Source organism: Pyrgilauda ruficollis, unplaced genomic scaffold (genome assembly GCF_017590135.1).
Source record: "Pyrgilauda ruficollis isolate IOZ18807 unplaced genomic scaffold, ASM1759013v1 scaffold4, whole genome shotgun sequence".
In the NCBI taxonomy this organism is placed as follows: domain Eukaryota; kingdom Metazoa; phylum Chordata; class Aves; order Passeriformes; family Passeridae; genus Pyrgilauda; species Pyrgilauda ruficollis.
The window spans coordinates 2,045,938-2,069,805 of NW_024525489.1; the positions used below are offsets into that span (position 1 = coordinate 2,045,938).

The 23,868-nt window shown below is 36.4% G+C and overlaps 1 protein-coding gene across 1 annotated transcript in view; it reads left to right on the forward strand.

The window, feature by feature from the left end:
* USH2A (usherin) overlaps positions 1-23,868 on the forward strand; it is a 374,258-nt gene that overhangs the window by 294,055 nt on the left and 56,335 nt on the right. The window contains exons 52-59 of the mRNA XM_041477027.1: positions 503-700; positions 1,285-1,439; positions 3,276-3,474; positions 9,415-9,522; positions 10,071-10,254; positions 11,011-11,168; positions 18,414-18,572; positions 19,207-19,369. Coding sequence (XP_041332961.1) covers positions 503-700; positions 1,285-1,439; positions 3,276-3,474; positions 9,415-9,522; positions 10,071-10,254; positions 11,011-11,168; positions 18,414-18,572; positions 19,207-19,369 — 1,324 coding nt within the window. The remainder of the gene's footprint in view (positions 1-502; positions 701-1,284; positions 1,440-3,275; positions 3,475-9,414; positions 9,523-10,070; positions 10,255-11,010; positions 11,169-18,413; positions 18,573-19,206; positions 19,370-23,868) is intronic.

Sequence of the window (23,868 nt, forward strand, 5' to 3'; positions counted from 1 at the left end):
GGGAATGACTTTGAACTAAAAGATAACAGGTTTAGATGATATGTTAGGAAGAAATTCTTTACTGTGAGGGTGGTGAGGTACTGGAACAGGTTGCCCAGAGAAGTTGTGGTTGCCCCGTCTCTGGAATTGCTCAAGGCCAGGCTGGATGGGCTTTGAGCAACCTGATCTAGTGGGAGATGTCTCTGCCCATGGCAGAGGGGTTGGAACTAGATGATCTTTAATGTTGCTTCCAACCAGGCCATTCTATGATTCTATGAATTGTAGTGAAGCAGAATTCTTTTAAGAAGTAATCTATGAATTGGGGCAGAGACTTCAGGGATATGCAATGAGTGAAATTCAATGAGTACCTAACATGTCAACCTGCTTTCAAAAAAGTTGAGAAAAGTTATGGTCCTGTCTAAAGAATAACAACCATTTCTATCTGTAAACCCAGGGGGGAAAATAATGTTATTTTGTATTTTGATAAGACTGAGATGATCCAGATGTAATTTTCTTTTTCTAGATGTGAACCTTGAACCTTTTGTCACATATGAGTACAGGGTGTCTGCTTGGAATAGCTATGGAAGAGGTTTCAGTGAAATTAGCAGAGCTGTCACTAAGCAAGATGCACCACAGGGTGTAAGTCCACCAAAATGGGCCAAAGTAGATAATCGGGAAGACATGATACTTCTGGACTGGGAGGAACCACTTCAACCAAATGGTATTGATACATTTTTTAAGTGTTTTTTCTATCATTCCAGTAGCAGTGTTCCAAAATCAGAAAACATAATTAACCCCTGTCACTGAAGTACACATATTCCTAAGCTCTGCAGGAATGTTTTGTTCTAGGTTGCTATAATTTTTATTGCAAATAAGAGGAGAGTCTTCTTCACATAAGACAATTTTATTATGTCTTTACAAAGTGCCAAAAAGCCTCTTTTGAGAACAGTTGTAATAATACATGTGCAGATATGATCAGAAAATGATAATCATCCTAAAAATATTTGGGGATTCAGGGCTAAGGCTGGTGGTGCTTATGTTTATTTCAGGAAATCTTGCTTATTGTTTTCAAACTGTGAGGAAACTTGGTAAAGCTCTCACTAAAAACTGAGATCTACTCAGATGCTGATGCAGATGGTGAGAAAAGTAGCTGGTAATTGACATTCAGCATTTAATCAGAATTATTATCTGTTACTCTGGCCATGTAGATATTTCGTTGAATGTTTTCTGTATACAGAGTAGGTTATTGTCCCATGACACAGGATCCCTCAGCTAACAAAAGGGAAAAATTTCTTTCTGCAATAGGTCCTATTATTCACTACATCATCCTCCGAAATGGAATTGAGCATTTTAGAGGAACAGAAACAAGCTTCACAGACAGCAGCGGTGTCCAGCCATACCAAGAGTATTCCTACCAGCTGCGAGCCTGCACTGTTGCTGGTTGCACAGACAGCAGCAAGGTTAGTGAAGTGGGCTTTGTGGAAACTGGTGCCAGGATTTTATCAGTCAGTGTGGCAACATTGAAATGCTTTTGGAAAGGGGTAATTTGAAGACACGCTGATTATTGAGTAAGTGAAAAAAAATATCAATAATCTGATTTGGATTCAGCTACTGACAGGTGAATATTTGGAACCTCAGGGTGATACAAGCAAATGGAAGAAGAAAGCAGTATCTCAGTCGTGGCAAAGCTGAAATTGCACTGTTCAGCTGTGCAAAGGAACTGATGTTTGTTAAAGAGAAAGCTGTACACGGCGGAATAAAGAATATTAAAATACGCCTTCTCTAAACCTGGAAATTAAATTTTTGCTTCTCACTAGGAGCTCTGTAGCCTCTTCTTCCTTGCTGTTTCTTAGATCATCTGCTTTAGTTATACTCTAGCAATTTGTTCAACAAACTTGGTACTCTTCCACTCCACTGGAACAGCCTCCTTTCACTCTATTATTCTTTGCTGGCTTTCTGTATCTGCACCTGCTTCAGGCTTTACTATCCCTTTGTGTGCAACCTACCCCAGCTTCAGCTTTAAGCAAACAGAATCTCTTACCTCCCTTTCTCACAGTTTCATTTCCATTTGTATCACTTTGAATCATGGATGCCTTTCACCAACATTACTATTTAACCAGCTCTCCTTTTTATTCTGCAAAGTACCTGCCTTATTCATAATTTGCAAAAACTATTTCTTAAGTGACCTCTTTTTCACAATATTATTCTTGCCTCTTTGAAAATGAATTTCTAGGACTACAAAGGTAAGGTCTGTGGGGCAGAGGTGGGGAGTAATGATTATGTTTCGTAATTATTATATCTGTGGTATTGATTCTTTTTTTATTTGTGGGTGTTTAAATGTTTTTCTAATACATGCAAATCTTAGCCAGAAGTCTAAAATAAAAAACACTGATGTAGAGGGATGAAGACGGGTGGATAGTCCTCTCCTTGCACACAGAGCTGTGGTCTGGAAACTATGTAGGCACAGTTGCTGCAACCACTGACCTGATAATAAATCCTGCTTATTTCACTTGCTTGTAATTAAGGAGTTTACTGTTGCAAACACTGAAGTCTGCAAGTGGGGACTGATTCCACCAAATGCACTAAGACAATATATTATAGAGGGCACATTTTATATTTACAGCATAATATAAATACTTTATGGTGGTAATAGCAGAAAAAGAAAAGTGATTCTCAAAGAGAAAATGGTCTGACTCACTTATTAAACCAATGTAATTTGGAAATGCCTCCTCTGTAGCTGATGGTGCATCTGGTGGAGATGTGTCAATAGAAAATTACCTTTTTCTTTTTTTTTTTTTTTTTTTTTGTAAAAGAACTTAACAAGTGCAAACTTATCCTATCTTTCAAAATCTTTAGATTCCTTACAGAAGTATGGAGTTGCAGATAACTGCAATAGAGTTCAGATTGCATGGGATATATGGAGGCTTAGCCCCATGTTTACTGGTGCTTAAAATATATGAAATCAGGCAGTTAAAATGCAGAGACACTGACAAACCATATGGAAGAGAGTTATCAAGAGTTTTCAAGCAATACAGTTTTTGTTGTTTCACCCTGTGCCATACACTGCAGCTAAAACGTGGTGAACCTGTTGTGATAAATTGGAGACACAGACTTATGTAATGTATTCAAGGTCAGATTTCATTGTGAAAAAGGAGGAAAAGAGTAACTACTTCTCCAGCCCCTTGGTAATGATATGCCAGCCCAAACAACATTTTAAAACAAAAGTGACATTCTCATTGATCATGGTATCTAGTGTACTATTACATTAAATTGCTGTTTAATTCATATGTCTTCAGGTAGTTGCCGTCACTGTCCAAGGAGTCCCTGAAAGTGTTCAGCCACCAGAAGTCAGTGCTCTGAACTCCACAGCATTACATTTAAGCTGGGGTGCACCCAAGAAACCAAATGGGATCATCAGAGAGTACCAGATCAGTCAAGTGGGGAGAGGACTTATATACATTGATGCTGCAGGCAGAATGCAGCACACAGTGTCAGGTAAGGAGGCAAAGCTCTTTGACAGGCTAATGTCCTGTCCTTAAGATATAAGACAGTATTAATATATTAAAAATGCCACTTGTCAGTAACTTTGAAATCCCCAGCACTGTGCACTGTTTGGAATGCTTCATCATGACTTTACATATCTTAATTTTTTTTTTCCAATCTCTTTCATTTCCAGCTGCTGTTTGTTAAAATATTAATAGACTTAATTTCAAAATTTTAAAATAAATCTATCCAGCTCGACTGAAGATGCATACTTTGTAGTGTGCTCAAGGACTTAGCTATTCTGTGTAGGCCAGCCATCCCTTCATACAGATTCAACTCGCTCTTTTAACATCACTGATGTGCAGCAATGCAGTTGTGAATGTGTAGCAGTGTAGGATCAAGAAGGATCCAGTACTTTATGTCTGAGATAATAAAAAGGAAAGGAAGACAGAACAGGAAAGATCCCAAATTCTGTTTATAATATTATATATTGCTTATAGCCATTTTCTAAATAATTGATGAAAGAAGCTTTATTCCAGGGATTCTGGGGGAAAGTTTGGCTCAGACCTCAAGTGTATTATTTTCACATATTCAATTTTTAGTTATTTTTGAATGTTACACTGAGCCAAAATTCCTCTTAGAAATGCTTCTGTTGAACACAGAGCAGGGACATAAGCATTATGGGATATTTTTATTTTCATTCTTTGACCTCAGGTTGCTCATTAAATTTTTATATCTCACAAATGCATTAATTTTTCCCTAGGTTTTTTACCCCACAAGTAGGAAAATTCAAGATTCCTATGTTGTACACACCATATGAGAGCCAGCCAAAGAGCAGAATTTGACTTAGGGCACATAAATCCTCTAGAGCATAGATGGCACGCAAATACCCCTCAAAGCATGAATCCTGAGTCAGGGTGGATCCCTTAGTGCTTTAAAAGAGTTTGTCTCTGCTGTAGTCACTCACAGAAGAGCAAGATTGCTGTTTCTCTCTGACAATACCATGCTCAAGTGTGAAATTCATCAATGGTGTATTACTCCTATCTCCATATTCAGTACTTCTGGACATGAGATATTAGCCAGAGTTGGTGGTACATATTTTAGAATTGCTGTTGTAAGTTTACACTGCAAAGAAGGAACATTCCAACAAGGAGTGATATATCAAGCCCATTGAAAAATATTTCTCATGCACCTCCAAGGCAGTTATATCTCCATTTTAATACCAACAATACTTAGCCGTTGGAAGTGAGAGGAAATGAAATTAATTCCTGAGAAACAAAGATCTTTTTTTTTTTCTTTTGTGTGCTAGTTTTGTTAAGCCACTGTTCAGTGCGGCCATGTTAAGCCAGGAATGAAATAAGTGATCATTCCTCCTGACAGTCATAATCAAATCTTTTGCTGTTTTCTGCAGGAGCTTCCTTGGGTAATAATGTGGAATTCATGAGAGTGATTTAGCAGTGTGGGTAATTATTGCTCTCTAAATTAAAAGAATACGATAAAAGAATCAAATTCACTTCATACATAATCTCAAATGTTTGAACTGTTTGTCTTATTCCCTGTGGATAGATGTTTTGATTTTCCCATTATCCTTATTTTTTCTTTTTCTTTTTTTTTTCCTCTCCAAAACTGCCTGCTTTTCCCTGAGCAACAGTTGAACATTAATGAAGCTGTAGCATTAGTATTTGTGGAGACCTTGAATCTCGGGTCTCACAAATGGCAGATGTGAAGGCGAGCACCTTGCCACAGCACCATTGTCTTGCTGCTTATTTTTAATTACATCAAAGCTTTGGAAACATGATCCCACAAATGCTTTGTGGGAATAGTGGTGAATGTGCTCATCATGTGAAATCCATAAATTGCTTATAATCCTCTCAAGATGTTAAAAAAAGCATTAAGTAATTGAAGACAGGAAGTCCTCAGTTAATTATTTAGAGGTGTTATCAATGCTTTAAGCAAACTGAAGCATTTTCTGCTATCTCACTGAGTTGAATGCCACTGGGACCTAGGGGCAGCAGCCATCATCTTCTCATATTCTCTAATGCAAACAGCACATGGCAGCTTGTCAATAAAAGACCTTTTTATATCATTTATTACTGAACACTTCCAGTACCCTGTACAGAACAATTTGGATGACAGTTATGGCATTGTTTCACTTTGTGTTACTACTACTTTACAAATGGGCCTGCTAATGCTTTGCAGTGGGGCCAGGCAGAGGGTAAGACTGAGGAAAATAATTAGGGGAATCGTAAAAGAAAGCCAAGAGTGCCCTCTTCAGCAGCAGCAGGTGGGTTTTTTAGAAAAGGTTCTTCTCAACTCCCCCCTTTTCATACACCAAAGTTAATATCCCAAGTAAGAGGCTTTATCAACAACTTGTAGGATCAATCATTTTTAGGTCAGAACCAAGGAAGATAATGAATATTTATTTTAGTACAAGAAACAATAGTATGAATACTTTGTGACTGAATAGTTTTAAATTTTTTCATCTGAACATATTCTCCATTTCAGGGCGATGAAATCTGAAGAGATACGAAAGTGTTGTCACTGGTCAGGTCTATCTCCATATGTAGCACAGAATCATTAATAATATTTTTCTGAAGGAAACTCTCGGGGGCGAAGGGGTTGTGGGAGGCTGTGGTCAGCAATCTGACATCCTCCTGAGTAAAATTCCCATGGCGGGGCCCAGGAGCGTTATCCTGGGAGCTAATTACTGTCCTTGCTGGAGCCATACCCACAAATGGAGACAAACAGTATCAGAGGAAATTGATTTAGGTAATAGAACAATGCGTTCTTAAAAAAACCCCCACTGTTCCATAGCCTTTTGGCAAATGACAAATGCTGTAACAATATAATAGACTGATTAAGTTGACCAATAAAAAAACCCAAAAATTAAAATTCCCACAATAATAAACCAAAAAAGAAGAGGAGGGAAGAAATATCCTCTGGTGAACAATCAGGTAGAGATATTAGAAAAGCAAAATATTGCTTATATTATTTTACTTGTTATTTTTATTATCAATCACATACAGAGATTTGCACAGAGCTTTCCAAAGCATGCATAAGACAAGGCGTCTAATGCAAAGCTTTAATAATCTAGATAAAAATCAGCTGTGACTGCTCCATATATGGCTAGAATTAAAGGCATCAGAATTTTGCCAATAAATTTAGTGAAACCATGTGCTCTTTTTTTAATGCTCATTTTTCTCTTTTAAGTGTAGTTGTAAATGAGTATTGCTTTATTATGCATGTTTCCTTTAAAAGTGAACATGATTCCCTTTAGGGGAATTCAAGTAATTTGTTGCCACAGTAATCTTTTCTATCCTGAAATGTTAAATACTTGGCTTTCCTCCATGCCTCTGCCTCTCTCCATTCTGCAACTGTCATTTTTCTCCCTCCTTACTTTTATACACAGTGTTCAGATGATTTTTCTTCTCTTCCAGTTCATGATTAGGTTACAGCAAGGGCTGTCCCTCTGAGTCATCTCTTTATTTTCTCTCCTTCACATCTTGTTCAATTTGTTAAGCAGCCTGCATGTCTTCCTTTCAGTATTTTACCTTCCTGTGTAGTTGCTGCTTCTTCTTTCACTCAGTTTGTTTGTAATATATTTTAATTAAAATATCTTGGTGCTGGATATAAGCAAGGATTTGCTTATAAACAAAGGTCTTGCAGAGGCTTTTTTTGTTGCCACAAAATTGCATTGTTCTTTAAATAATTCCATTTAGACACAGGAGCTACATCAAAAGTATGCTGTTAAGACCACAAAGCCACATGCTTAAAAATTGACCCGTATAATACCTATGAATTGACCTGTATAATCCCAATTCAGCCTCTTCCACACAAGCAATCTACATTACACAGCAGTACAGTCATTTGTTCATAGGGTTACTGCCTCATTCAGTCCACAATCTGTGCCTCTTCCAGGGAGGAATAAAATGAAGCTCCTGTATGGAGAACTGCTGCCTCAGCTTTGGCTGTGTTTAGTGGATTAATTCCTTCTGGGAGTCTCACTGTAGATGGGCCTAATTCTGCTTCTGCCCAGAGTTACATTCCTTTCAAGGAGACAGGAACATGGGAAGGTGGAGCACAGGGAGGGAGGCATCTGGGAGAGTGCCAGCCCAGAGGGACCAAACGTGGATCGCTGCGGGGCTGGGGGCATGGACTGCCGAAGGGAGTGGCCTGACATCCAGGGCTTTCATTTTTGTTCAAGCTGTGGTACAGAGTAAGGCACTTCTCAGTCTTTCACAGCTTGTCACAACTACCTCTTCTTCATTTTCATTGCCTTGCCTGAATTTCCTGAGCTCTCAGAGCTACAGCTGAAGGCGCCAGTTGTGCTTGGATATATAAAGTTTTGCATAACACCAGGTATCTGACAGCCAGGTCCCAGGAATCCCAAATCCTGGCAGCTCCAAGGAGATTTTTGGCTCTCTCAGTCTCTTTGAGTTGGTATCCTGATTCTGAAATTGTTCTCTTTTTTATGGAGTTGGTTTGGAGTTTTTTTTTTTTTTTGTTTCGGTACTGTTTTAAGACATTTGGAATGCTCAGCAAGTTGGTGTTAGTAAAGCATCTGTATGCTCCAGGGGTGGACGCTACAAGAAAAAGTCTCAAATTACAATTAATCAGGCTCTGGAGACCACATGTTGGAGGCAGGTTTAGAAAGGACTGTGCCACAAAGCCTGTGAACAAAAGAGGATCAGTTTGTATTGTACAATATCTTGTCACTGGAATTTCCTAGTTTTTGAGTGTTTAGTTTTGAAATTCTAATATTTTCAAAGAGATTTTGTGTATAATTTGCTTCTTGTTGTACTTTTTGTATCCTTTACATTCAGGAACAGGAACCTTTATTTAATGTATTCTGAGGTGTTAACAAGGGGGTCCTCGAAAATGTGAGAAAGGGGTTTTTAGTGTTTGTCCCTGGTGATACCTTAAAGATCGATTTTGAGAAATATCTGAAATAATAGTTTAGCAAAGGTGCTGTGTTGTGGGCTGGAGGGTGCTGTGTGAGGAAAGCTGATCAGCAGTTTAAGCTGAGCTCTAAGGTGTTCTCACAGTGGTCTGCATCTTTAACAATTTAACCACAAGAAGCCTTTAATGGGTGCACAGAATTGGCTATTCTAAAAGCTCAGTATCTTAGTCAAATTATGAGTGCAATTTTATGAGGATCCCTAAAGTCAAATTCTTAAGCCACTGTTGATTTGAAATCTGAAGTCATTGACACACAGCACAAGGATGTTTGAAAATTTCCAAGAAAAAGGCAAAGCAATATATTTTCTTCTCACCTAATTCAAGGATGTACAGCATAGAAGGTTTGAGCTGAAAAAAAAAGATTAAAAAAATTACAAGTAATTAAATATTTTGTAATGAGGGCTTGGTTGTCAGTTCAGCTTCTAACTGCTTTGTAGCATTTATTGTAAAGTCTTGTATCAAATAGAGGGAAAATAAAAAAAATAGAAATTGGGAAGGTCACAGGAGTATCTTTGGACTTATTTGCTATGTAGTAGAAGGTTTCATCTACAAGTGAGTATTTTATTATCTTGTTATTGCAAATGTATTAGTAATACATTTTCAAGACATTAAAGGCTGTTCAGGTTTTCAAGTCCAAAACTCTAAGCAATTGCACTTTCAGGTGTTTTTCTGCATTGCCAGTGTCATCTGAGTTTTTTTATTTAAAGCTGATTCAGGTATGTGAGGGATATCCATAGATCCATTGCCGCATAGACAGATATTCAGTCTGAATTGTTTTGTTTGTTCTTTTAAATCAGTAGAGGATATATGTCTAAATTAGTGAGAATTCACCATTTCAGTATTGTTCAGGTGTAATATAAGAATAGCTCATACTTTATGTTTGGCAAAAATGCTGTAAGTTAACTTTAAGTCAGGTAACTTTCTATGCAGAGATATAATTCTTGGAATGATTGATGTCAACATCTCAGCCTAAACTCTCTTTGCTCTTTTTAGGTCTGCAGCCATACACTAATTACAGCTTTGTGCTTATTGCATGCACATCTGCTGGGTGTGCTTCCAGCCAACCACTTTCAGGTCAAACTTTACAAGCTGCTCCTCATGGTAAGGGAGAAAGTCATTCTTACAAAACTGCAAAGAGATGGTCATGCGGGCTCGTATTTTCTGATGGATGAACAAGGTGCACAACTCCACCATCATCCATCAAGCTATCATGTAGAAATTTACACAAGAGAATCTGTCTCTTGGAGTTTTTGTATCTTGCCACATTCTCTTTACTGCCTAGCACTGCAATTTGACTTTCTTTTTGTGAAAATTTCCCCAATTCATCTCTAAATTCATTAGCTTCATTAACAAAGTTAGAATTGGAAGATGAAATTTTTTTTAAAGCACAAATGAATATGCAGAGACTACTGAACATATAAAGGCAGCAGCCTTTGGCCTCGTTCTTCATTAATCTTTACCTTGTCTACTTGGTTGCATTTGTTATAGGATAAATAAAGAAAGTGTGTTAAATTCTGTCATTCTCCCTGGCAATGTTTTATGCTTTCTTTACATTGCTGAAAACAGCAGCACAAGTATGGGAAAAGAAAAAAAAAACACCTTTGAGCTTCTGTCATAAAATTAAAATAGTGTCCTTTTGATTTTAATAGGGGTATGGCCAAAACCTCATCATATCATAGTCAGCTCAACAGAAGTGGAAATGTACTGGAGTGAACCAGAGGAACCCAATGGACTCATTACTCATTATCGATTATTCCGTGATGGAGAGCAGATTTTCCTGGGTGGCAATACAGACCTGAATTTCACAGATGCTAACCTGCAGCCCAACAGTAGGTAAGGCATGTTAAAGAGCTCTGGTAACAGGTGAAAGACCTTGAAAAACGTAGGTACTTGTGTTAGTGAAATGTACAAAATATAACTTATTATGAACAAAAGAAAACGCTCTTAAAATATTACTTCATTACTGAAAATTGGTTGAGCACTTTTAGGAGTCTTTCAAATGTTAGAAAAACTTTAATCAAAGGACTCTTAATTTTTGTTTTGTTTTTGAGAATAGGTCATTCTGATTCAAAGGAGCAAAGATTTTTTTTTTTTTTTCTTGGATAGTTTGTTGGTAGCTCAATGATAGGTATTTTTCCATCATGGAATATACTCTGAAAAATGTCAGGTTTTATATAACAAACAGCACTGCACATGGTATATAATGTTCCAGTGCATACTGAACATACAGGCTCAAAAGTGACTGCTGATATTTTTATAGAAGTAAGTCTGAAATTAGTTTTGACACTTTTTGAATAAATACTTCTCTTACTTATGTAAGCTAATTTGAATTTTAGTATTAGTATTTAGTATTTGAGTTTTGGTATCTAAGGTTCTATGGTAATTATTATTCTAAGTTACTTTTCTCACATTAAGAAAACTTAAATGTGAAAATCTTCACGAATGCAGTATTTGTATTATATACAAATATTATGTATTATATATTACTTATTGTATTCACTTTAAATTGGTGAACATAGAAATGTTCTGTTACTGATACGCCTAAAGCTTCTAACTGCAGTGTCCACTGATCTTTTTGTGTTTGTGCAGATATGTTTACCAGCTGGAAGCCAGCACTTGGGGTGGCAGCAACACTAGTGATAAATATGTTATACAAACACCAGCAGGAACGCCAGAGAAAATTCATGTCCCATATAATGTCACAGTAATTGATGCATATTCTATATTTCTAGCTTGGGATGTGCCAGGTAAAAATGTATTTCTATGTAGTACTTTGTAGCAAAATGAAAGGATTGAAAAATTAGTATATCCAGGTAGGCAGCTGAATCCTTCTGATATTTTTATTCTTCCTATTTAGTTTTAGTGATTTAAATACCCAGTATCTAAAGCTGTTGTGTCCTAGAAATATTTTATTTTAATAATATTGATCTAGATACTTGACATCAGTATTGTGAGGTTTAGCTGAGCAAAACCCTGCATGTTTTGATATTATGAACTGAGTGCAAATATTAATGAAAAAAAAATATGAGTTTTCTCTTCTTTTCATACTAACCTGAGTTATCATCAGGGAAACCTGACAACCTTTTAGGTTGTGTGACAGAGATCCTGTGCTAGCTTTGACCTGATTGAGTAAATTGTACTTGCTGGAGCACCTTAGTGTATTGTGGATATGTTACCTTGCAGTACGGTGGATCAGCAAACGCCCAGAAGTACTTTTCCTCTAGTCAGTCTTCTCCTGGACATGATCAGGTGGCCTTCATCTGCTATAAAGCTGGGCTAACAAGGAATAATTGAATTATAGAATCTTTTCATAAGAGAAACTATATGATGTTTCATCAATATAGGTCATAGCTTAAGTAATTGGAGCACTTTACTGATGTTATAAAAATTATATGCTATATTTATTGTGGGACAATGAGAACCTTGTAATGAACAATCTTTTGTCTAGTGCAGTTCATTTTCAAAAAGGTGTTTTCTAGTTTGTAGATACTGGGTTTTTTTCACTTAAAATTTCGTCAGTTTTTTTTAGAAACTTCAGATGTTTGCATATTGCAGTCATAGCCATATGTGTTTTATCAATGAATTCATGGGAGTTTTTAATATCTCTTTTTCCTAATTATTTAAGATGTTTTATCCTTGCTTAGAAAGGGTCAGTTGGCATTGAAAATAAAGTCACCTAGAAAAAGTATTTTGCCTTCAAGACTGGGATTGCATGTATTGTGGCAGTGCTTAGCAGTGCTCACCCTACCCATTTAAGCAATGATTAATAAATCTATAATACCCTGAGCTGTCAGTCTTTTAGTTTTCAGGAGCACAAAATCCATTATAGAAATGCTATAATATATGAAAAAGATTAAAATCTTAAATTAAACTTTTCCCCCTACTGCCTGAAAGGATTTAGAACCCTGCAGAAGGCAGGTGAATTCAAATGGCATATAATCTACAGTTGGTTTTATTGGAAAGTGGCTCATGCTGTATTATAGTTTTGATAATAAATATAATTTAAGGTACAAAATATTCAGCAACATTATAAATAGATTTAAAACATAAGAATGTATTGGAATAGCATAGGCTGTGAAGTGTGGGGTGTTTTCCAGAAAAGCTTGTCTTTGTTCTAGATATTTTCCAGCTGCTTAAATTCCTGTTACTCACAGTAGATTACAAGCCTGCAAGGAGAACCAGGCTCTGTTTAGTACATTTCATTATGTTGCAATAAGATTATACGTACAAAGGTCCGTCTGTTCCTGAAACCACACAATCAGAGGGATGAGGAGGAGGCTGGATATTATGGATCTGCAGAAAATGCAGGGTTCATGTATTCACACATCTGTAGAAATCATTCTCCTTAGATGGAAAAGGAACATGTCCTTCTTTCCAGATATTGGGACGCACCTTGAACACTTATCTCACTTCTGTGGATATTTGATAACTTCTTTGCCTTCTAGTTCTGAGGTTAATTATTTAGGTTTTTTTAATATGAAGAAGGGATTTTCATACTGTGTTCTGTTGGGTATTGTCCTGGTTTCAGGTTTTCTTCCTAGTTAAGAAAAAGACAGGAAAGCAAATCTTGCTGTTCCTTCTATTATAGCACTTCAGGGCCACCAGCTGATCTTACAAGAATGGGGAGTACTAGCAGCAGAGAAATGTTACTGAATGTTGCTGAATTGTTGTTGAAGCTACAGTGCTATTAATGCTGCTAAAACCTGTGATCAGAAGCATAGTTCTATGCAGAAGCTAGGAACTTAATTAGTGACCCTTCATAATCCTGCTTTGGGCTCAGTCTGAGGTCCTTTGTGCTTCTAGAGTTATTTTTCCTTAAGAGTAAGACTGCAGAGGATGCAGGCGGAGGTCTATTCTGGAAGTTCTGATCTTCTGGAATAGCATAGATCCCCTTAATATGTCCTATCATACAGGTGTTTGGGGTCACATACATCCCCAGCTTGGTAGGATTAGCATAAAGTGTACTGCTTCTTATCCTTATTTGTGTCCATGTGTGTAGAGTAACTATTCTTTTTCTGACTAGTTGCCTTTCTGTGCATAAATCCTTGTCTCACAATAGGCTGCGTTGAGGTTTTCCTTACAAACTTAGAATGCATCTTTATTTATAAGGATTGTCAGGCTTGGCAGTCGCCCTTGGACAAAACTCTTCACTGGTGTAGACTCAATGTAAAAAAGTGCTTTTAATTAACAAAGTTTTGATGAGGAGGTAGTTGTTCACAGTGTCTTCCTGTCTGTGGATATTAGGGCTGCTTTGGCATTGTCTTATCTGCTGTAATAAATTTGGATCAAATAATCACCCTCAGGATTAGTTACGGACACATCATATTACACAGACCTTCCTTTTGGATGGTTTAATTATAACATTTCAGCATCTGTAATATGTCTAAGTCTTGTGACTTTATAGATATGTAGCATTTCAAAACTCCTGACTTAGCTAAAGAGCAAAGTGGCCCAGTAGTTGTTAAAGTGGTGGATTCAGAAAAAATACTTGATGCACCTCACTCACTCTGGAAAATAGGGCTTTATTTTCTAAAATACGTATTCCATTATCTTGTGTGCCATTGCCTCAGTGCACAGACCTCAGAGGTATGGTACATTTCACTGATATGCTAAGGAAGGATATGTTACAATTATTATGGAACAACTATTAGTACCATAGATAGAGGCAGGAGAACCAAATGGAAAAGAAAACTCCACTGTATGATTTCCCCAAGGTATATCAATAAATTTATTGATAGGTAGGCAGGTAGCCATCCTGCATTCCAGCTCATTGACAGCCCCACTGGTCCTCACTGGGGGTGTGATCCTTCTGTGTGTCTTCAGTTGCTGCTGGTGGTGACTTGAAAGCTGAACATGCTCAAAATAGGATCCTGTCCTCTGCTCCTAGGATACCTGCTTCATATGTTAAAGATCATCTGGGTTAAAGTATTTTCTTCTTCATCATGTTATAACACTCTGTATATCTCTAGGTTTGCTTATCAGTTAGAATGACAGTTGTGTGAAATCTGGATTCTTACTTTATTCTTCCTGGGATCAAACATGGCATTTGAATACCATGTATTTGTCACAGCTTCCCCAACTAACCTGGTTTCTTGTGGATTAGCAAATGAAATTTTTGATAAGCCAATGTCACATTCTTTCATTTTTGTTTTTTTGAGTAAATTATTGTTTGCTCCATCTCTGTGTTAGACAAGCTTTTCAAGTTCAATATCCAAAGTTCTGCATCTTGCAAACAGTCAGCATCTCCAGCTGTTACTGTTTTCAGAGTCTTGGTGGGAATACTTGATGAAACCAGGTTGAGACATCTGGATATTTGAAGCATAATGTAAATAGTTAATCTGAGGAAGCCAAATAGATTGTTCTGTTTTGTGAATTTAAATATTAAAATATAACTTTAAAAGAGATGATGTTCCTGTTTCAGTATTTGTTTCCTGTAAGTGAAAAAGTTTAGCTATTTTGCTTTAATTGTGATTGGATTTCATATCATAGTGAACAATTTTTCAGCAATTAACTTCAAACAGATTCTGAGTGACCAGTCTGTAAGTCTGTGCCTTTTTACTCCCAATTGTAAGCATCTTGTGCTGCAAATTCTATTTTTGACCTACCTTGGTTTGAAGTACACAGAGCCATCAAACCTAATTTGCAGAGTTTTGCACAGAATTTCCATTAAATGTTATCCAAATATGCCCATAAAAAAAGAAGGATTTAATTTGATTGATTTGTCCCATTGCAAAATATGCACCTGCTGTGAAATGAAGTCACAGAGAAAAAAAAAAAAAAAAAAAAGTGGAATGATTTAACTTTTTTATTTGTAAAGATAATCAGGGTTTTTCTGATTACATCTTAACTTCATAAATGTTAAATAACCTATCAGCATCTAGTTGTTGTAAATTATGAAAAAGAGTATTGCTGGGAATATTAACCAACTAAATCCTTGTTCTTTAGCGAACATGAAAATGTGTTATGGCAGGTTGTCATTGTGCTCATGGTAACTTTGACACCAAATAACAAAACTGCCATTTGCATTTAGGGTAAATTGGTTCACTTGTGCTTTTACGGTTCCTTTTATTCTGACATAAATTTATGAACTCTGGAACTAACCAAGTCGTGTGGTTTCCCAGATGACTTTAACAAATATGCCCATTTCATTTCCTTCAGTCATCAGTGCACACAAGGTAGTGGTTTCAGACTGGCTGCAGATGCTGAAGGCAGTTCTGAACAAAAGGGCTTTTTTGCAAGTTTCTGTGTTCTAAGAGTATATATTACAGTTTTTCAGATTAGGAAGTGATCCTTTGATCTTTGAAGTTAATGAATTTGATCAAAGCATAGAAGGATTCCACTGGACATTGGAATTTTTCAGGATGCTTATGTGATTTTATTTGCAATTTCATTTTTACTTCTTGAGAATATTTTTTCTCCTGAGCATATTTATTATTGGTATCATTCCTAATATAGTGCAACATTATCACAATTTTAAGATTTTGTGTTTCAGCTGTTAGGTGGTGTTTTTTTAATAATTTCTGATATGGACTGAGCACTGTCAAATGTTGTTGGATAGGTCATTTATTTTGAAAGAAGTGTCCTTTGCTGCATACTGATGGCTGGATTCAGCTGTCCTTGTTTATATTTAATCTTCCTTGGGAAATCAAGCATTCTGAATAGTTTCAGTTTCAAAGGTTTCTGGTGATTTTTGCCTAGAATAAATGCACTGATGAAATGCAAAAAACTGAATTATATCACTCTCATAAATGAATGGGTTTTTCTAGCTGAAATGTCTGGTCAGTTTTCAGGACTGAAGAAGAAGGGGACCTTAACTAGGAGACTAAATAAAGGTTTCTATTGGTGTGCTCTGTACCATTTCAAACTCTTTCAGATATTCTGTTGTATATTTTACAGACCCTCCAATTATAGGGTGGAAATGCTACTACTAATAATAACAGTAGTAATAATTACTATTTGTCTTTAACAATATATTTTTAATTACTGGAAAAATTTTACACTGCAAATTCAAGTGCAATCTTCTGGAGCATTTAGTCTTCCATACATCAGGCAAAAAATAATTTACTTTGAGGCAAAACCAGTCTACCTCAAGATCACCTCTCAGAGGTTTACTCTGTAACATCGTCCTTGATTTAGAAAGTTGTATTTCTGTTATTCCATTCTTAATGATTAGATCTTGGTATTTTTCTTGTAACTTTTACACTGAGGAAGGAAATTTTACAGAGGAATTTCTGCATTTTTTGTCTCCTTCTCCCTTCACCTCTTCCAACAGATCCTAACAACATCTTTGTTCTTCTGTAAGCTGTGCAGTTGAATAAGATTGAAGTCATGGCTCTACTTCAGGGCTATTTTTCAGCTTTTTAGTGTAATGGCATTTTCTTTGTCTAGCATCTAGTCAGCCAGCTGAATGTTATTTCTTTGGGATTTTTATATTCTTTTTTTCTTATGAGAATTGTAAAAACATGGTGTTTCAAAGATTTTTCTGATCTTTCAAAGTGCATCAGTTGTTCATAGTACCAGAACTAAACTTGAAATCTCTGATTTCTTGCAAACTTCTGGTTTTTAGTTTTATATATTCACATACATACTTAGCTAAAAATACCCATCTAACAGATGCACAACAGTGGAAACAAAATGCTCTTTGTAGCTTCAGGGTAGTAGAATCAACGTGGATGCTTTATCAGAAAAGGACCAAAATTGTAATTAGGAGAAAAAGCTGAGTTGTTTCCTAAAGTTAAAAAAGGAAAGAATCTCAAGGTCTGGGCAAGTCTCAGAACTGCTCACAGGCATCTGGTCCTTGTTGCAGTCACAAAGACATCTCTGTGACATCTAAAGTAGGTGTTGTGTTGAAAGAGAAATGTGATTTTACTGATCAGATATATCTTGACTCATCTCAGAAATGAACCTTGTCTGGTCTGTACTTTGTCCTTTCTTAGGGCTGTTCCTTATGTGACTGCAGAATGAAGGAAAGACACAATACAAACTCTTCTTTGGTCGTTCTCTTGGTTATATGAAACTGCTGCTGTCTGCACAGATCAGTCTACAGTAGACAAAAATTAGAAAATCTACAGCCCATTTCCTAAAAATATATTAATGCCCAAGGGAACCGAAAATCAAACAAAACCACCAACCAATCAACCAAAACGCTTAGAGATGCCATGTGGAAGAAGAAAAGAGAACATCCAGAACATCTGCCTATTGTTTAAAAGGGGTGGTATATGGCTCAACTTGTTCTTCTGAAGGAACTGAGTTTTTCAGCTTCTCAAGAAAACTGGAAAATTAAGAACTGACAGCATGGGGATAGGAATTGATGGAGAAAATGTTTGAATTCAAATCCTAAAAAATGAGAGCGTTATTTTTTTAAACAAAAACAGAAAAGTTTGTTTTTACATAATTTAAAACTATATGTTTCTTGAATTCAAATACCAAAAACTGAGAGGTTTTGTTGGTTTTTTTTTTTTTTACAAAAACTGAAGCGTTTGTTTTTACATCATTTAAAATTACATGTTTCTTGGCTCAAGCTATTGAATTGTATTCTACTGGTGAAGCAGGCTAAGAACCTACACTCAGCTACTGCTGTTGGAAAAAAAAGGCATAATTTGCTGAATGGTTGCAATTCACTTGTTTGATCATATGACTATTCAAAAACAGCAGTTCTTAGTAGTTGTTACTCGTCCAAAATACATAAAAGCTGCCTGGTTCCAAGTCATAAGGTTGGTCTTCCCAGAAGTGGCAATTGCAAAACAGGCATTGATTGAACTGAATTTTGATTCTTACCTAAGAACCATAATGTCTGTCTTCTACTTACAATCTGCAGATGGATCCATTTCAGTTTATATTTAAATGATTGTAGTTTTCAAAAGAAGCAGTAGGGAAAACCTCCAGAGGGGGCTTACATTTAAAATTGCATGCGATGAATTGGCTCTTTGAAGTTGTCCTGCACTGTTGTTAATGTTTCAGATAATCACTGGTTCCTCTCTGTTTCACAACAGGAATATTCATTGTCAATGTGCCTTTGGAATACAACATCCTACTAAATGCGAGCAGTCCCACTTTGCTGGTGAAGCCGGTAGGACGCGCACATTTTGCCTTTGTCGATGGCCTGGATCCCTACACCCTGTATGAGATAAGAATACAGGCATGCCAGAGTGGTAAGGCAATTTAAAACACTCATCTGTATGGCTGAAAGGGATTTTCCAGATAGATGCAGCTCTGCAAAACAGATTACATTATTTTACATTGGAGTCAAATGTTTTTCTAGTAAAAAAGAAGACCTAGCACTGAATGAAGCATTAAATATTTTTCCATGTATCATGTGTGTACTTCTCCATATATCATGAATATATCAAATCAATGTCTCAAATATGTATTTTAGGTTGTATGTGCCACTTTATTAAAAGCTCTTCACAAGCAGCTTAAAGATCTTTGAAAAAGGGTGTAGAGAACTGAATCAGTTCTGTAACTACTCACCAACAAGAAGTAGTGATCATAAAGACAGGAGAGAAGAGCCCAAAAATTAGAAATTCTGTCTTTGATGGAAATTTTCAAAAATTATTGAGATAAGTATTTCTAAAATGACAATTTTGAACCAATTTGCTCCTTACTCACACTGCTGAAAATCAGTAGTAATTAATCAGTAGAGTTGTGGTAATTTAAATGAGTGTTTATTGGTGAAATGAGACACCATTTCCACCAACAGCTTCTTTACTTGATGTTCATTTGCTTTAAATGTATTTTTTGTTGAGGAAAAAGCTCTTATCCCTACACAAACATCTGTTTTTGTAGGTGGGTGTGGTGTGGGTGGTCAAACATACTCAAGAACGGCTGAAGCACCTCCCAGAGAACTCAGCCCACCTGTTGTTAAAGCAATTGGACCTGCACTCATAGAAGTGAAATGGGCACCACCCAGGAAACCAAATGGCATCATTACTAACTACTTTATCTACAGGTATATGCCCTTATCACCTCAGATTCTTAGTCCTACTTAACAGTTCCTTTCTTTATTCCTTGATTTTTTGGGAGGTGAAAAAGGGTGTAGAAGTATATTTGAAACAATATATATATATATATATGACCTTTCAATTGCTAAGGTGAGAAGCTGATCTATGGATGGCCACGTTGGGAATAGGATCTCAAACAAGAATCATCTTCCTGAACTACAAATGACAAAAAGCATTTGAACATGAAAGGACGTTTTAAAAATTCAAGGGAACAAAAAAATCTTAGAAAAAGTTTGTAGGATAGACACTTGTACTGTGCTTACCCAGGCCACTAGGTACAAACTTCAGTCTTCTCTGATAGACAATTGAGAATTTTGTAATGGAAAGAGGAGTAATTCACCAATTCTGAGACTTTTAAAAGCAGAAAAAGGTATCTAGGTTCCTAAAACAGATCAATTTTCCAAGATATATTATGTTCCTAAGTAAGTAATCTGGACAGTGATTGCAGTGCACCTGTTTATGTACCTTGGTGTTTGTATTCATCAGCCCTGTGTAGGTTGTTGACTGATGCATTCTCACTTGCTATGAGGAGTTTCCTAAATGTGAGGATTTTTCACAAATACTGTGTGAGGATTTTTCTGTACAGATAGCAGTGTTCAGGGCAGTATGAAACTAGCAGAGCACCGATCTCTTCTGTGCCTGTTGAGCCTTTGTTGAAAGCTCACTGAAGCGACCTTCTTGAATGGCTTCAGAAGTCAGAGAATATAAAACTCAAGCCATATGTTTGAGAGGGATTTAAACTCTGAAGTTCCTGGGTTTTCCAATTCTTAAGTATGTGTGGCAAGCACATGCTGGGCTTATCCTATCCCACAAAGACTTTGGGACTTTTTATTATATTAGAGATGTGACTGAGAAGACAGGAAATCCTCAGTGATAATTAATATAAATTCATTCAAAGTTGTTAGTGGTCTCTAAAAATTCCTGCTGTCTTGAAATACCCTTTTGTTTGCCTTTTTTTAATTGTCTGATCAAAACCCCAAGTCCCTCCCCTGCATAAAGAGGAATAAAGTGTATGTTATAGCCCAAGACATGTCTTCACTCTGTTGGTTTTGTAAATAAAGCTGATGATTACCGTTGCTATTCCATGGCAACCATAGAAAGGGAATCAGGAAATATAATGCAGAAAGCCTGCTTCAGTGAAAAATACTGTAAATTGAATTTGACAGCATTTGATGGCATTTGATTATTCTAGTCACAGCCAAACAATGATATAAAGAGTAATATGAAACAGAATGTGTTACTGCCTAGCAGACTCAAAAGCAATAAACCTTCCTCCAATGTGACACAATCACTTCACAATCATAATTGTAGCCTGTTTGATACCTCTGAGTACCGCAGAAGGGCACTGACTGACATAGATACATTTTGTTTTTTATTTAAAGTGAAATGAAAATGGCGCACTGGGGCTCCAGATACAATCGGTATATTCACCTACATAGGCATGAATCACTTGGCAGTTATTTCAGCTGAAGTTTAAATGTGCTTAGACAACAACAATATCAAATCTCTCTCAGATAGCTGCAAAAAAATCAGAAATGGGATGTAAGCAGATAGTTCTTTTTCATTTTGTTGCCACACATGGCCTTACATAGTTATAACAGCAAGACTGCAGTATTTCTATGGGAGGTTATGGAATGTAATTTCTTCTTCAGTATGTGCCTCTTCCTTACTGCATCATCACCAAAATAAATTCATTTAACTCAAAACCTGGAATGCTTGGGGACCTAGTGAGTGTGCAGATCTCTGCATTAAAGTGGCAGGACTCATGCTTTCCTCTAGCATCATAAAACTACTCCCAAGTTTGCAGCCATTTTGCTAGAAACCAAAAAGTTAAAATGTTATTTTATGACAGAGGAGATAGTGATAGTTTCTTTTATTATTAAAGCGGCTTTAAACACAGATCTGAAGCTTTTAAACTTTTCTAATAAGACCACAACTTAGAAGATTTTGTGAATGAGAAAAGATCTGGTTCATGAGATAAGCAGCTAATCTAAGTTCTGTTCCAATTCATCATGACATAACATTGCTCTGCCAACCACAGAAGTTGCTACTCTGAAAAAAATATTATGAAAAGAGATTATATATATATTTGTTGCTGAATTTTAGTAAGTTATAGGTTACATGAGCTAATTGTACTGCTCTCTGTTGATTAACAGGATGCACTGTGTAGGAGGCACATGACCTGGCCCTTACAGACCTACTGCCTGTAAAATTAAAAGTATTTTGGTTGGTAACTTCCTTAAGGGAGTGTCTGAATTTTTCTGTCAAACTGTCTATGTCCTGCCCAGTAAGATTATATTATTTAGTGTATATTTGTGAGATTGAAATGTAGCTCTCATTAGCTGAGTAGTTGTGTTGGTGAAAATGTAGCAGAAAAATCAAAACACAATTTAAGAAGACATGTCTCACTGGCTGTCATGACTTGCAGTGGAGAGGCCTCCAGACCGACTCTTTATGATTAATTCATTACTTAATCGTATACCCTTAACCGTGAGTTGTACCCAAGACAGCTTCCAAGGAACATATGTTGCTGGATGGTTTAATATAGGAATCCCTATGGATGATTATGTCATTGAATACAAGAACTCCTGAAGGCTTTTATTTATACCTGTAATTGATCTAATACCCAATCTAAACTAGTATATTACATGCAATAACTTCAAATTCCTTCTGTTCTTTTTTTTTTTTTAATCAAAACTCATGTTTAAAAAAAAATGCCCCAAGTTATGAAAGCTACATTACTGTAGATTGCTTGAATACAAATGCAAGTGAGGTTTCTTTGTCTAATTAAATGTGAAGCTGCAGAGGGGGACATTGCTAATGTTGCATTGTTCCCCCACATTTGACAGTGTGATTCCCTGATTGTTTGAATTTTACCCCAAGACTTGTCAGTGTTCCTAAAAATAACTCACTGTTAAGGAAAGCAGCAGGCACTGCTAAAACATGTAATTTAGTTGTATGGTGAAAGGTAAATATGTGAGGAATAATTCTGGTTTGACCCTCGAGACCTCTGGGATTTGCCGCCGCCGTGCACACAGGGAAGCCGAGGGGCGAGCACTGCAGTCAGCATTGCTGCAGCACAGCTCTGGAGTTAACTGTCACAAAGGAGATTATATCCTTCTTCTTGTATCATCTGCCTCAGATTGGCACTGGGGCAGGGAGAATTTGCCCTTATAAAAATAACTATCTGAACATCTTCAAAGTGAATGTAAGCAGCAAATCAGACTATGCAAATTAAGAGATGGCTTCCAGCTCTTGGAAATGCTATTCTCTCCTTTGCAGCTCATTGTACACAAGAAATACTTCCAGTTAAATGAGCAGCTGAATCTTAAATCTTAAAGCAATTGAAATGATTACAGATTGTTCAACCACTTCTGTTCAAAGTTTATTCATACATGAAGATATTCTGGTTTTTAGCACTACAGATGGAACCATTTACCTAACCATAAGTTTCATTCATTAAATATTCAGCAGTAATAAGATCTAAATACTTAACCAGGCTACATTGTACAGCTTTGCCTGTGAATCAGCTTACAGTTGGTGGCGTATTTGATCATTCAGTGTGAAAAAACTGTTTATCACAGAGTGTAGAATATTTATAAAACATAAATTTATGCATTCATTTGAGTCCCATACTGTTTGGTCAGCAAGACACATTAAATATGACTTTCTTGCATTAAAATGTACTCTCTTTTCCCTTATTTATAGATATTTTTTTAGACATGTTTTTGGGTACACAGAGAAAAGACTATATTTTTAGGTGCAGGAGAAAGACGTAGTAACAATTCACATTTCAAAATTATATGTCTTGCATTACGTCAGTGAACACCATCCGAGGGAGAGGTCTGCAGGAGGCTTAGCTTGCCATTATAATAGAGCATGGGCAATTGTATTAAAAACTGTTGCTGGAATTTTGGAGACAATGGGGAGTTTTGGACCCTGAATTTTACAGAGACCAAGAATTTCTAGGGAGTCTTTCCTGCTTCTTCTATCTGCCAGTCTTTGCCCAGTTCTGCCAACCAACCCTCAGTATCAAGATATCTTACAATTTGCTTATTTCACTATGACAGAGATGTACTTCAAAACTCTTTTTTTGTTTTTTTTTTTAAATCACATTTTAACAGTGTCCATATAGTCTGCTTATCTCAGAATTTAGCAAAACTTATTTAGTTTTGTATGAGAAAATAATGTCTTTGTTCCTGCCTTATGTATGCATATACACAGAGGATGAATAAACAGCTGTGTACACACTTGCATTCATTATGTTCTTCATATTTGCATGTTAATACCTGGGAATATATTATTACAAGCAGCTAAGATTATCAGTTTTAAAAAATCAATGTTTTTTTATTAATATATTAATTCCTGGTTTGACCTAACAAGATAAAATCCAACAGCATTCTTTGGAACGCAGATTTTCTCTTGCCAAAGAAATGTTCTTCAGCTT